The sequence below is a fragment of the Euleptes europaea genome, chromosome 15 (genome assembly GCF_029931775.1).
Source record: "Euleptes europaea isolate rEulEur1 chromosome 15, rEulEur1.hap1, whole genome shotgun sequence".
NCBI classification, from domain to species: Eukaryota; Metazoa; Chordata; class Lepidosauria; order Squamata; family Sphaerodactylidae; genus Euleptes; species Euleptes europaea.
In genome coordinates, this window is record NC_079326.1 from 42963033 (window position 1) to 42977535 (window position 14503).

At 42.1% G+C, this 14503-nt stretch overlaps 1 protein-coding gene across 1 annotated transcript; it reads left to right on the plus strand.

Moving 5' to 3' along the window:
• The first annotated feature begins 2486 nt into the window (after positions 1–2486).
• PJVK (pejvakin) lies at positions 2487–12690 on the plus strand. The gene is made up of 6 exons (XM_056861544.1): positions 2487–2713; positions 4683–4878; positions 5450–5591; positions 7641–7758; positions 10067–10162; positions 12389–12690. The coding sequence occupies exons 1-6, from the start codon at positions 2506–2508 to the stop codon at positions 12688–12690; spliced, it is 1062 nt and encodes a 353-aa protein (XP_056717522.1). The 5' UTR covers positions 2487–2505.
• Positions 12691–14503: the final 1813 nt, after the last annotated feature.

Sequence of the window (14503 nt, forward strand, 5' to 3'; positions counted from 1 at the left end):
GTAGCTGTTAAAAGGAAGTTTAAATCCTTATGCCAGGGCCTTAGCGGAGGGGGCGGGTGAGGGCAGCTGCCGCCCCTGTGGCATGCAAAGAGGACAGCAGAACTGCCTTTCCTACCTGCCACAGAGACGCCTACAGAAGAGGCAGTTCTGTCGCCCTCTCTGCATACCACAGGGGAAGCGGCTGCCCTCTCCCCCCCCCCCCATTACGGCCCTGTCTAGTACTATCAGTGGTTTTCACTCAAAACTATGGGCCTATGCACGTAACAATGAAACAGAATACTGCCAACCTTTTAAAAAAGTAATCTAGGATGCCCAAAGTAAACATGGATCATTGACCAGGCTTCTGGGCCATGTTGTCATCATCCCATGTGAATTAACAGTACATCTAGAACACACACCAAAATCCTTTGTAACGAGTAGAAATGCCTTAGCAGATGTACATGGCTGTTTTGTAGGTAGTAAAACCACTGTTCTAGAATGTAATTACCCCAAAGAACAGAAAAGGACCACCCTCTGTCCACAAATCACACTTCCATTAATAATTACACCCGTATGGATGCAATTTATTCCAAATATCATATTCTCAGGTTTTCTGGCAACAGTACTGCCAGTCATAACAGGAAAAATAAATGGAGGGTATCAAAGGGAGTCCCTGACCTGGATGGCCCAGGCTAGCCTGATCTTGTCAGATCTCAGAAGCTAAGCAGGGTCAGCCCTGGTTAGTATTTGGATGGGAGACCACTAAGGAATACCAGGGTTGCTGTGCAGAGGAAGGCACTGGCAAACCATCTCTGTTAGTCTCTTGCCATGAAAACCCCAAAAGGGGTCGCCATAAGTCGGCTGCGACTTGACGGCACTTTACACACACGCATCAAAGGGGGTAGTGCTATCATCTCTTTTCCACACGTAACTACGGTATGTACCTAAAAGTGCATTACGTGAGCCCTTTTCTAAACGGGGAAGAATGTGCATGCGGTAAGAGGAGAAGCTGAACTGCAAGTTCTGTCCCTCAACCTATGTACATTCATTGGTATGTGTACCATAGAGCCTGCATGCTTACCAGATGTCATGTACATTCCTCCCACATGGCCCAGGACTTCTGACACTACCTGAATGTTAAGGACAGGATCCATGATGCAATGCTTCCAATGTCATAAAGGCAACATTTGACAGACACAAAAGGACTGTACAGCTTAGAGTTGCCAGATCCGGACTGGAAAATACCAGGAGATTCTGGGGGTGGAGCCTGAGGACAGCAGGCTTGGGGAGGGAAGGGACTTCAATAGGTATAGTGCCATAGAATCCACCTTCTAAAGTGGCCATTTTCTCCAGGTGAACTGGTCTTTGTCACCGGGAGATCAGTTGTAATCCCAGTAGATCGCCAGCTACCACATGGAGGTTGGCAACCCTAGTATAGCTCCACCAAGTTTTATGAAACAAGGAGTGCAATTAAACCCCGTTTCTACATTTAACTTAAAGTTTTGCCACTGATACATTATAGTCTGTATTCTGTGTAGAACAGATAAACTTCTATTATAGCAAAAGATTTCATAGGCTTGCATTCTGATTAAGAAGAAGTAGTAATTTTTACCAATTCCACTCTCCCATGGCAACTCAAAATACCCCCAATGCAGTTGTTGGGGAAAAGCTGTGTGTGTGGGGATAGAGGTCACTCCCCCCCCCCCACCTTGCACCAGTGGAAAATTTAGGCAGAATCTAAGTAATGGCCTGGAGACCATTTAATTAGATGCATGTAATGAGTCCTTACTGGGCAGATATTTACATATGAACTACAAAGAAAAAACATTTTAAACAGCTGTACATACTAAATTGCATTTAAATAAATGGGGGGGGGATTTGTATCATCTATTCCAGTTTGCTGTTTCAGAACATAATTATTCTCCCACCTGAAAAGACTGTATTAGAATAAAAACCTAGTGAATTAAGTTACGTTCTAACTTTCATCCTTTTCAAGGTTTCTTATTTGTATAAGATCTTCCAAAATGGGTTAAATGGCAATGTTATACAGTCTTCGAATGATGTGAAATAGCTGCTAGATATCTAATGGTGTAACTTTAGGTTGGACTATCTCCACTATAGAAAAAGCTCTCTGGGGTTATCATGAACAAATAAAACCAAGTATTATGTATGGTACTGTTCGACAGTTTTTAAAACTCCTTTAAAATAAGGAATTTTTCGGAGTTGAAATTGTCGATGTGAAAGCTAAGACAGTACTACAGAAAGGTACAGAAAGTTACCATATCAGTTTACCCTGTTAATCTATTATTCATTATTTTGAACGTGGCAGCACAATGAAACCATGCAGAAGCTGGTTAAAACAATGACAGTGTTTTCCTTCTAGCCAAATGTGATACCCTTCCAAACAAAGCATGGTGTGAGAGTTATCCTTGATCTATTTAGGAAAGTTACCATTTTAATATGGCTATATGCTTTGAAGCTTGCGGTTGATCCAGATTTATTATTTTATTATTGTGTACACATAATATGTTTGCTGCTGCTACCAAAAGTTTTGTTAAGCAGGTCGGCGATGGAGGTCGACTAATTCCTGTCCGTAGCCTCAGCGAAGCTGATAAATATCAGCCCCTCGGTCTTGTTATCAAGAAGAAAAGCTGCCTTTCCAAAAGAGCCAAATTTATTTCAACACCATTCAGCCTCAAAGACATTCTTCAAGGAGAGAAAGAAATTTCAGCAGGTAAGGGTTTTCTTTTTAACTTCTTAATTGCCTATAAAAAAAGAAATTTTCTAATTTTCAGAGGTATAACAATGGAATACTTTCAAAACAAAACCATATTTGATTATGTGAAAGATATATAGCCTAAGCTGTTATAGAGAAACAGAAATAAAATACCATGATATAAACAGGCAACATTTTTGAAACCTCTATTTTAAAAAATGTAGCAAAAGATTGAAGACTGAAAACAAATGTTAGGAGTTAAACCGATAATATTTTCAGTGTTTTTAAAATTAAAAATAGGTTAATTGTTCTGTGTAATCCTACACTGTCATCAAAATAAATGCAATTTAAATGTGTTGGCATATAACTCCTTTCAGTCGCGTGCTTACTTCCTAGTAGGTGTGTTTAGGGGTGTACTGCTGCCTTGGTTTTCCATTCTGAGTGTGTGTAAAGTGCTGTGAAGTCGTAGCCGACTTATGGCAACCCAGCAAGACAAGAGACTAATAAAAGTGGTTTGCCATTGCCTTCCTCTGCGTAATGACCCTGGTATTCCTTGGTGGTCTCCCATCCAACTACTAACCGGAGCTGACCCTGCTTAGCTTCTAAGATCTGACGAGAGCAGGCTAGCCTGAGCAATCCATGTCAGGGAATTTTCCATTCTCTCTCTGTGTGTGTGTTAAGTGCCGTCAAGTCGCTTCCGATCCCTGGCGACCCTATGAATGAAAGTCCTCCAAAATGTCCTGTCTTTGACAGCCTTGCTCAGATCTTGCAAATTGAAGGCTGTGGCTTCCTTTATTGAGTCAATCCATCTCTTGTTGGGTCTTCCATTCTATCACATCATAATTTTCATTTAAATTTCTGTAGAACTCTCATGATCAAACCATTTACACAACTGTCCACATCCTCCAGTACCTTATTCATGGAATATAATTCCCAAAACCATAATTTTAAGTAAGATGTCAATAGAACTCTGATTTTCTATGTCTTGGACCTTGTAGAGACAGAATTGCTTAGAGAAACTACATATCATAGCCCTCGTTCTGTCCTGGCCTACTAGTAGATGCAGTCCTATCTTATGGACAAAAAAAAGAGTTGATACTGGATCTTTTGACTGAACATGTGTCTTTTGGTGTTTCTATCCAAATCCTTTTATCTCCACATATCAGATTCTTAGGCAGACATTAAATTATTGCATTATTCCTGAAGGGATATAGTTTTAGGCTAATTGGTTTTTCGTTCATTTGTTTGTTTTTAGGAAAGCAGCTGAGGTTCTTGCAATTTTTGTTATCAACCAGTAGAAGTCCCCATCTTGTAATAAGTAACAATATTTCCTAACATAACATGATTTGAATAGGAAAAAGTAATAGAGTAGATGTAAGTGTAATAATTACCATTATCTGTTCTTGAAAGAAGAGATTTACTTTCTTTCTACTTTTTTAGGAAAAGAGACTTAATAGTAGAAAGTGACATACATCCTTTCTGGGATAGTTGAGTCAGGATCGTTTAGCCTGAAATTTACCAGAAGATTCAGACCATGGTTTTCAACTGGACACTTTTTATCTCCTTGTTTGTTTCTGTTCTACTCAGTTTGATCAAAATTTCCTCATATTTTTTATTTGTAATTTGAGATTCCTAAACAATGTTATTGCCAACGAAGACTGGTAAAATACAATTTGCAGCAAGTGAAACTTCCTGTCCTTGGAAACTTGCCAGTGCCCATGCCAGATGGCTTGTGCTTCCTACAGAAATATCTAAGATCTGTTTTGATTCACCTGGCTGGGAATGGGAAAGGTTAGGATTAAACTAGAAGAAAGGTGGGATTGTTCATTATACTTTAATATGATGTGGTTTTATTCTGTGTACTGAATATTTTATGTACATAGAATAAAATAATTGTCATCTAATGATAATTTTTTAGGAGACTGTGTATTGGATTAAAATTATAAATGAAGTTGAGACCTTTTCATATGCAGCCTCTTTTGCACAGGTATTTCATCCTACCAATTACTGAATTATGAAGACAAATCAGATGTAACACTCAATGGTAGACGAGGAAATCACATCCGAAATTCTGTTGGGGTCAATGTTGCTGGATCAGATTCTCTTGCAGTCAAGGCTTCATTTGGTATTGTAACTAAACACGAGGTTGAGGTACCAACATTACTCAGAGAACTTACTAGTAGGTTAGTATTATTTTAACTTTTACTATTACAGTTATTTTCTAGCTCCATTTTACAAATGAACATTGAAATCCTATATGAGTATTTCAATGCAGCATTAAAGGGCAGAGCAATCCACACCGGGGGTGGGGGAATGCCCTTAAGAACTGGCTAAACTGGTACTAATGCTGGTGCAGGGCCACTTACGCCAGTGCTGGGGTTCGGCACATAAGTGCCATGCTTGGGTGCTGGAGCAGCGGCAGTGTATCTCCACCGCAAGGGCTTGCGCTGGCACCAAAGGGGGGTTCCCAGGGGTAGAGCTTACTTTACAGGGGAACGCCCCTTTTTGCAGGTGCGAACTTGCGCCTGCAAAAATTATGGCGTAGCCCCATGAAACTCTATGGAGCAGGGCTTGGGGGGGGTTTATTTTATTATACCTAATGCGCTGCTGCAAGCTGCTAATGAGGAAGCATGGCTGTACCATCCCCAGGCTCTTCTTAGCTACCCCTCCCCTTTAGGATTGCTCTGTAAATTTTTAAGTACCATAAAAGAGAATACTGCAGGACTGTGATGACTATTATCCTCTTTATTTTAGAAAAATTAATTTTGATCACTGCCTTATTCATCAGTCACAAGAAAGTAAGAAGACCGTTCTCTGTGTGGTCTCGGAGAGTATTAGAACGACACGGCAGTGTTCGCTGTCTGTGCATGCTGGTATGAGAGGAGACACAATGAGGGTGAGCATGTTTAATGATGTTCTGAATGCATATTGATGTCGGACACAAGCAGAGTTATGATGTTTGAACATGTTGACTTCAGTGGACTTAGAAGAGTGTGACACTACTTATGGTAGTATTGTTAGTGAGCACAGCTAATTCTGCGCTGGTTTGTTGCCCATGTGCATAAAATATCCTCTGCCCAGGGACTAGGGATCATTTAAGATGAAGAGATATACAAAAGAAGCAGAAACAATTGCTTAGATAAATTAATTCTAATATCCCAGTCATGTTTTCCTTTTAGAAATGATTTGTGAGAGTTAAGAATAAATATACAGTAGCATATTAATGAAATGCCAAAAAGTTGAAGCTTATTGTTTTGGTTTTGAACTTGGGATAGATAATTGCTATAATAAAAAAATCAAGACATTAAACAATATTTTGTTGGACCAACTTAAATAGAGAACTTACTTACATTATGCTCAGCCAAATCACAGTCAGCTCAGATGAAGGGAGAATTAAAAGCGCATTCCTGACATGCTCCGGTGGCCCGACCCAAAGGCCTTTGGAGGCTGGCAAAGGCCTCTGACAGTGCAAGGGCCCACAGCGCCAGCGTCTGGGTGGTGCACACCGGTGTTTGTGGCCCCAGTGCCGGCATGCAGGGCTGGACGCCAGTCTCCGGCCGCTGCAGCGCTGGGCCCAGACACTGACGGAGCCTTTGCCGGTGTCCAGACGCCGGCAAAGGCCACAGTGGCGACCTGGGAGGCTTTCCCGAGGCATTACAGCATCCCGGGAGGCGTTCCCAGCGCGTAACGGCGTCCTGGGAGGCGTTCCTGGGGCATTACGGTGCTGGCCAGGCGGCGGGGGCGCTATTTGGTGGCCTCCTGAGCCATTATGGCTTGGGAACGCCTCCCTTTTATTTGGCTGAGATACGCCACCTTTTAGGAATGTTTTTGGTTGAACTGCTATATTTTTTTACCTTTTGTATAAATGATGTATGTGTTTTACTGGCTTATGCTGTATTAAGAATAAATCTGAATCTGAACTGTGCTCTAGAGTAGCATGTAGAGAAATTGTCTGGCTGACAAACTTCTTAACTCAAATGTTTAGTCTGAGTCAAACGTTTAGTCTGAGGACCATATGGTGTGTCCCCATGAGTTAAATGCCCTCTGGTGCCACACACCCATGATTGAACGCCCTACTTGGCAGGCTTACAGTATCTTGGGAGCAGGCCAAGCACCCTTGTCCTGGCTAAAGAATTTTGAACTCACACAGAATTGTGGATCAGGGCAATCTCTTTTGCTGGTTTGCATATCAGTTTTGAAGGCCACTTTCATCCCATTCCTGAGGTTGGGGCTGAATCGCCTTAGGAAGCGGCGTGACCCCTACACCAGCGTCTGTGCCACTTGTGCAGTGCAAACTGGCACGGACGTTGACGTGGAGCCACTTATGCCAGATCCCTTGGACTGTGGCAGCAGTGTGTTCCTCAGACGCTGGTGCAGCCTCCTGCCTGTGTTCTCCTGGCACAAGTCCTTGCGCCGGCATCCCGGGAGGCAATCCCGGGGTGTTTTGAGGGGCGGAGCTGCCTTTAAGCAGCTTCCAAACCCCTTTCGCCCAGGAATGCCTCCTGGGATGCTGGCAGTCCTGCACCATCTTTTAAAGTGGCGCAGGCCCACTTTCCTCTTTTGGGGGGAAAAGCCTTTTTTCTATTTTAATTTCAGAAAAAAGGCTTCCCCCCACTCTCCGGGGCGGCTGGGAAGCCTCTAAGGAGGCTTCTCAGCTGCGCCATCCTGGCTGCCGCGGTTCCCCCCCACCCCAGGAATGGGCTGTTTTAGTAGTATTTAGTAGTATTTAGTAGTAACTTGCTATTTTAAACTGTGGGAAAATGTGTTCCAGTTTGGATAGTAGCAACAACGATTAGGACGATATTTTTCTACTTGCTGGACATTTGTAGTGAGTTACAGAAGTTCTTGAAGTGAATTTCAGCAATTACTTAGCTGAATGTGCTTTTATTTATACAGTTTTGATGTGCAAGAATGATTAATGTAATATCTTTCTTTTAAAAAACAGTTTCATATTATTGATGACCATAATTACAAAGGACGTGACAAAGCTATTGTCTTCCCCGCACATACAACTATTGCATTTAGTGTATTTGAACTTTACATTCACCTGGATGGTAACTTTGGTAAGTAATCTGCTTATTCTGTAATCACAAATTGCTACTGTTTTAAAACGGGATGTGCTGAATCAACAACATTAACAGTGCAATCCTATGAAGAGTTACACCAGTCTTAAATCCATTGTAACCAATGTGCTTAGAATGGCGTAACTCTGCATAGGATTGGACTGTTCATTTATTATTTAAACATTTAGGGATGTGCAGTTTGCAGTGATATAAAGTAATGACTTGCAGTTTGCAAGTTGACAATCTCATTCACATATCAAAGTTTCACTTCCAGATCTTTCAAGTATGTGTAGCACACATACATAACAGCTTGTGCCAAATGTTGACAATTCACTTGTATCAGTTTGGGCATGCTGTGATCACTTACGATGTTGGTGTGAAGGAGGGCAGTTTTTAGAAAACAAGGTGTACAGGGATGTCAAATATTGCATCAGCTGGTTAGCTCTGTTCTTGCTGGAAAAAGTTCAGAACTTGATGTGACAGGATATACATTGAGATATTTGCTGCTGCAAACTTTTCTTTTTTTCAAAATTGATGCCGTAATAGACAAAAGCACCCAACAAACATGCTTTAATTAGCATTGTTCAGCTCTTTCTACAATTGAGACGAGGATGATCAGGGGCCTGGAGACCAAGTCCTATGAGTAAAGGCTGAGGGAGTTGGGAATGTTTAATCTGGAGAACAGGAGGTTGAGGGGGGACATGATTGCTCTCTTTAAGTATTTGAAGGGCTGTCACTTAGAGGAGGGCAGGGAGCTGTTCCTGTTGGCAGCAGAGGATAGGACTCAAAATAATGGGTTTAAATTGCAGGCAGAGGGGTACCGGCTGGATATTAGGAAAAACATTTTTTACAGTAAGAGTTGTTCAACAATGGAATCAGCTACGTAGGAAGGTGGTGAGCTCCGCCTCACTGGCAGTCTTTACTCAGAGGCTGGACAAACATTTGTCAGGGATGCTCTAGGCTGATCCTGCACTGAGCAGGGGGTTGGACTAGATGGCCTGTATAGCCCCTTCCAACTCTATGATTCTATGTCTGCTGAACTCAGTATGACTGCTGCTCTAGGGTTCAATTCTCTGCTGGTATTCCTCAGAGTTGCTTCTCGCCATGTGTGGACTCGGGTAATACTTAGTTTCTTACTGTCATTACACAAATGGCTGCTAGGATTGTGGATCTTCATTCTCCCAAGCCATTTGCTGAACTCAAGTGATGCTCACCATAGCTGGTACAATGGTGTTAGATCCAACAACCTTTCCACTGGTGAAATATGAAGAAGTGAGTTCCCCATTGTCTTCCATTAACCCTGTGCTTGAGATCATGGGTCCTGCAGTAACAAAAGCCCAGTGGGATGGGACCTGTAATAAAGATGGGAACCCGGTGAGATTGAGTGAAAAAGGTGGTGGGATCCAAGACAGCATCCTTGGCATCTGCAGCAGGGGTGGACTGGGAAGTTAAAGTAGCCTTGGAGCAAGCAAAACTGAGTGGCCGTTGCTATGCTACAAGTGGCTGCAGGGCCACTTGGCTGAGGAGCACCAGCGGCAGAACTGGCTCGCCCACTGCTTTCTCCTGGAACCTGGTGGCAGTGCAGGAGGAAGGCATGAGCAAGCTGACATTGATTTATCAATTCCACAGAAATGTCTGGGCCAAGTTGTCCCTGGGGAATTGGCATAGTTGCTGGACTTTTGCTGGACTTATGGCTGCCAGTGGCCATCTAGGTATTGGCCCACTGGGAAATTTCCCAGAAGTCAAATGACCAGTCCACCCCTGATCTGCAGTGCTGCCACAATGTCATGGATTGCCTTGCATTGCAAAATGACTGGGATCACATCAGATCCTTCGTGTCTGAATGAGCAACACAGTGACTGCGTACTATTTGGATCCAATCTGGATATAGGACTTTTAGGCCAACAAACAAATCTGTGCTTGGAAGCTTATGAGATTAAAAAAAATTAAATTAAATGTTAATATTAATAATGCTTACTTAATAACACATTACAACCATATTTCTATTACAGAAATCCATGTATCAAAACAAATAAAAAACAAAAAGAAAAACATCTTTATAATATTATCCAAATCTCTAATTTGAAATATAAATATCAAAATGATAATGGCCAGGGCTGCGTTGATTCCTTTGGTTTAATGTGTTAGTGATTTATTTTGCTTGTCCTCCCCTAACAACAATTTAATGTCACTTTTCTGTTATAATGATTAAAAAAATTCATGCCATTGTATTTATTGTTTTGGAACTGTATTTCTTCTAAATACCCCAGTTTAAAATATTATATATATTGTGTGTGTTTTTTTTCAGAGCTGTGTGTCACTCCAGAATCAAAAGGAGGATTTGAAAAATGGCCAGCAAGATCATTTTCTTTAATCAGATTGACGAACAATCTGTTTCATCGAAGTATGATGTTTGATATTTATGTGCTCGTCCCACATTTATTTGATTAGTGATTTATTTAACTACGTTTAGGTTCTAAGGTTAAATGCTAAGAAAATGATTTTTTTGAACCAGAGCAATAGCAGTAGGGCTGTTACTGAGCCTAATTAAAATAATTGCAGAGATTTCAAAAAATGCACGGAGCGTCAATTTTTAATTATAATGAACACATTTGCTTGGTATAAAAATGTCTCACATTTTAAATTGCTTTAACTGTAGATCCTAACCATATTCATTGTACAGTTGGATTATAATTAGCAAATTAGCAAGGCATTTTACAACATGTAATAATAATGGATTGGATCCTAATGAAAGTGAACCAACTCTTGTTAGCGGTGTAACATGATCATATGATAGACTTTTAACTGTTACCTGCAGATGTCATTGTAATGCTGGGTGTAAATCCTGTATGAGCCAGTATGGTACATTGTCACAAGACATGGGCAGAGCAATCCTGAAGGGGTGGTGGTTACACAGCGCCCAGGGATGGCGCTGCGGTTCCCAGGGATGGCTCCACCTCCTGAGCGGCTTGCAGTGGCACAGTGGAGAATTAAAAATAGATCTCCCCGCCCAAACCCCGTGAAACTCTCCATAGAGTTTTACAGAGCAATGCCACCTTTTCGCAGGCATAACTCAACGCTGGCAAAAAAGGGCATTCCCAGGCCAAAAAGGCTTTGGGAGCTGACTAATGTCAACTCTGCTTCCGGGGATGCCCCGCTGGACACTGGCACAAGGACTTGCACCAGAAAAATGCTGCTGGGAAGGCAGCACTGGTACCTGAGCCTTGCGCCTCTACACAGCACCCCTACATTGTTGTAAGTGCTCTTGCGCCAATGTCCATGCTCACTAAGCCAGCACAAGTGGTACTTACACCAGCATAGGGGTCATGCTGACTCCTCAGCAGCTCTGACCCCCTTCAGGATTATTCGGTAAGCCTCTCACCTGCAGTTCTTCTGTTATAGAAGTGTTTGGTTTCTTGCAAATCGATTGCTCTAAGCATGAAAATACTGAAGGGCATTAATGCTGCACTTTTATTGGTACAAACCATCACAACTGTAATATGTGACTGATACAGTAAAACCAGATTGTTTCTTTTGAGAGAATTACACATTTTCAGGTTAGTGTAAAATGTGACCAAGCTCCAACTAATGTCTTTCCTGGGTCACAACCTCTCTAGACAATCTATATATCTAATTCCCAAGTGTGGCCCCCATCTGTGGATACCTAAATGTGAGGATCGGGGCCACACTCACCAGATGTTTCTGCAGACTTGGGGGACTAGAGTTGCCAGCTCTGGGTTGGGAAATACCTGGAGATTTTGGGGGCGGAGCCTGAGGAGGTGGGGTTTGGGGAGGGGAGGGACTTCAGTGCCATAGAGTCCAATTGCCAAAGCAGCCATTTTCTCCAGGTGAATGGATCTCTAGCGGCTGGAGATCAGTTGTAAATCAGTTGGGAGATCTCCAGCCACTACCTGGAGGTTGGCAACCCTATGGGGGCCCCCAGGGGTCTGCAGAAAAATCTGACATTAAAAAAAATGGGGGGGTTTGAATCCCCCCCCCAAAAAAGTTATCTGCGCAAGGGCAGAGAATGCACTGAGCTTAAATGGTGGCCACTGCTGCCACAGGGATCCACTCTGGGTATGGCTGCCTTGGCCGTGGACATACCGAGTGGCTCTGGGCCCAACCCCTGCCGTGGCTGATGCTTGGAGTGGCTTTCAGCGTCAAGCTCAAGGTAAATGTGACATCGAGCTCAAGGTAAATGGTGGGGGCCAGGAGCTGTGATTGGGGGAGGGGAGATGGGATTCCCCCCAAGAGTCTCACAGGTCTCCCACATGTAAGAATATAACCCTCCATGTTTTCTTGAAGAGCAGATTCTGACAGTGATTTTAGCAGCTGGTGTGTCCTCATAATTCTGAATGAAGTTGTACAAATATAACTTTTGAAATCTTTGAATGCCAGACATCTTTTCTGGGGGAGGAAGGGAGAAATTTGAGTTTATTTTATTCTGGTTTTAGCTGGAAATGTTACTTGAACCATCAGGAAAGGCGTGGTATAAACCTTTTAATACAAATAACAATAAATACTAAAGATTACTGTGGAGTCAGGATTGTGTGAGCAGTCCATATTTCTTTCAGTGCTTAAAATACATTAGAAGTTAGTAATCTCTATTCTTTGTATTTTTTTTGTACAGATAAACGGGTAATGGATATCATTGCTCACTCAGATAATTACTTAGACGACCTTTTTGCAGACTACTATGAAAAAGCTGCCAGCATGACTGACATCTCCACAAACTATCTCCGAGAAGGGGCCCACGTACGAGTTAATTTACTCAATAGCAACATCCCCAAAGGTCCCTGTTCCCTTTGTGGCATGGGGCGTTCTAAAAGGGAAACAGTCTATGGCTGCCTCGAATGTGCTTCTAATGGACAAAAGTTTGTACGGCTGCATGCTGTGCCTTGTTTTGACCTATGGCACAAGAGAATAAAGTAAGATTGTCTATAAATGCCTTAGGGGTAACTGTGCCACAGACTTCCTAGTGAGTTTTAATTGCAGCAGTACAAAACATGAACAAAATATTTTATCTCCTTTTGGGGCTTTAGAGCAATGTTTTCTTCAATAAGAGAAACATCAATTCAGAAACAGCTTCACAGAACCATTTCCCAAATGTGTTTTGTTCTGGGGTAATGCTTTCAAATTGAATAAGCTATAATAGCTAGCATGAGCCCTTTTGGTTAGAATTTCAAAACAAGAGCTTCTTACATTTAAAATTATGCATACTGATAATTTGTGTATTTGCCGGAGTAACTTGGAAAAATTTGCGTTTGACTGAAGAAAACCATGTGTTTTATCTTAACTACACCCCTGTAAGATGGCAAGAAAGCATATTAATTATTGATGCTATAAATATTTAATTGAAGTATCCAATTAAGAACGTGTTTGTATTTGCTCCATTTAAAGATGCATTTAAACAGAGAAAGAAAAGCGATAAGCTAGCACCGAGCAAATGTTGGGAATGCCAATTTCTCCCCCTCTTAGGTTACTCTTCTCTTTACTCCATATTTACCATTAACATCATTGAAACCAAGCTGTTTTTTAAATGTTGTACTTGCTATTGATCGTGCCTTTTGATTATTTTGAAATAATATTTGCTTTTACAATAAAGGATGTACCATTTTGAAAAAGACAACACTCCATTTGTCCCGCTGTGTATCTGACATAGTCTTCACAGTGTCAAATGTGATCACATCCTGGGCGTTAGATGGCACTGTCCGTGGCTGCATCCAAGATCTCATGGTTAAAAAATATTGGGTGCTGCTGGAGCCTTCTAGAGTTGCTGCCGAGTACTTCTCTGCCAGAACCTTTCTAAAAGTAGAGGGGATTAAATATCTGAGCCTCTTGTGTATGAGCCGCAAGCCTTGGATTCCTTATTTATTCTAATGTCGCTAGTTCTAATTTGCAAATGACAGCACAAGTCTAAACTTACGCTTCTTTTCAACATATATACATTAATTCCAGTATTAAAACGTCAGCACTATTTGCATTGGTTTTCCAGGAAGCATTATAGACCTCTCTGCTTCTCTTTGCTTGGCCGATATGCTGAAAAGAAACTTTCCAATGACATTCCCATACATTTAATTATGGGACATTATATCCACTATATTCATTTGTTTCCATCTGGGAACAAAGTAGCTATACACTGCTCCAGAACCATCCTCACAGTCTCTTTCATGCATCCCAGGAGAAACAGCTGGTTTTCAGCAGTAATTAAACTGCTGAAATGTGAACCTGACAACAGTAGGACCAGACTGAGCAATAATACCAGAGATGCATATCAATTGCAATGAGTCATCACTGACAATCTGCACACATCTGTGAAATGACTCGTGTGCAGCTCTTGCGACAGAATCCCCATCTAATGCCCTGGGCTGCAATTCTTACTGCTGGACTAGCAGCGTTGAACAAAGCATCAGCACGGTCCTTTGATAACATCAATCATCAGGACAGTTTTGGACCCAGCGATCTGCCAACAGAAGGTACTGACAGGTATGAATCTTCCTTTAGTTCCCCTCCTCCCAGCTGTTCTTTCTGACCCCAGGAAAATTGATTCCCAGGGTCACAGGACACACGTGGCCTAATCCCCACATGGGTGCACACAGATACCAAGATCTGAGGAATCGACCTTCCTTGGGTCAGAAAGCACTGATGTGGGGAGGGGAACAAGGGAGAGCTGCAATCCTTGTGCCTACAGATTGCTAAATCCAGCCCACTGAATCCAGGGTGCTCCTTCCTCCTACTCCCGAAT

What these genes read in the sequence shown, in the direction of transcription:
- PJVK (XM_056861544.1), top strand. Translation starts at nt 2,506, where the DNA reads ATGTTTGCTGCTGCTACCAAAAGTTTTGTTAAGCAGGTCGGCGATGGA. An exon ending in TGAGAGGAGACACAATGAGG is followed by an intron (nt 5,592 to 7,640) that starts GTGAGCATGTTT and finishes TTTAAAAAACAG; the next exon opens with TTTCATATTATTGATGACCA. An exon ending in GAACAATCTGTTTCATCGAA is followed by an intron (nt 10,163 to 12,388) that starts GTATGATGTTTG and finishes TTTTTTGTACAG; the next exon opens with ATAAACGGGTAATGGATATC.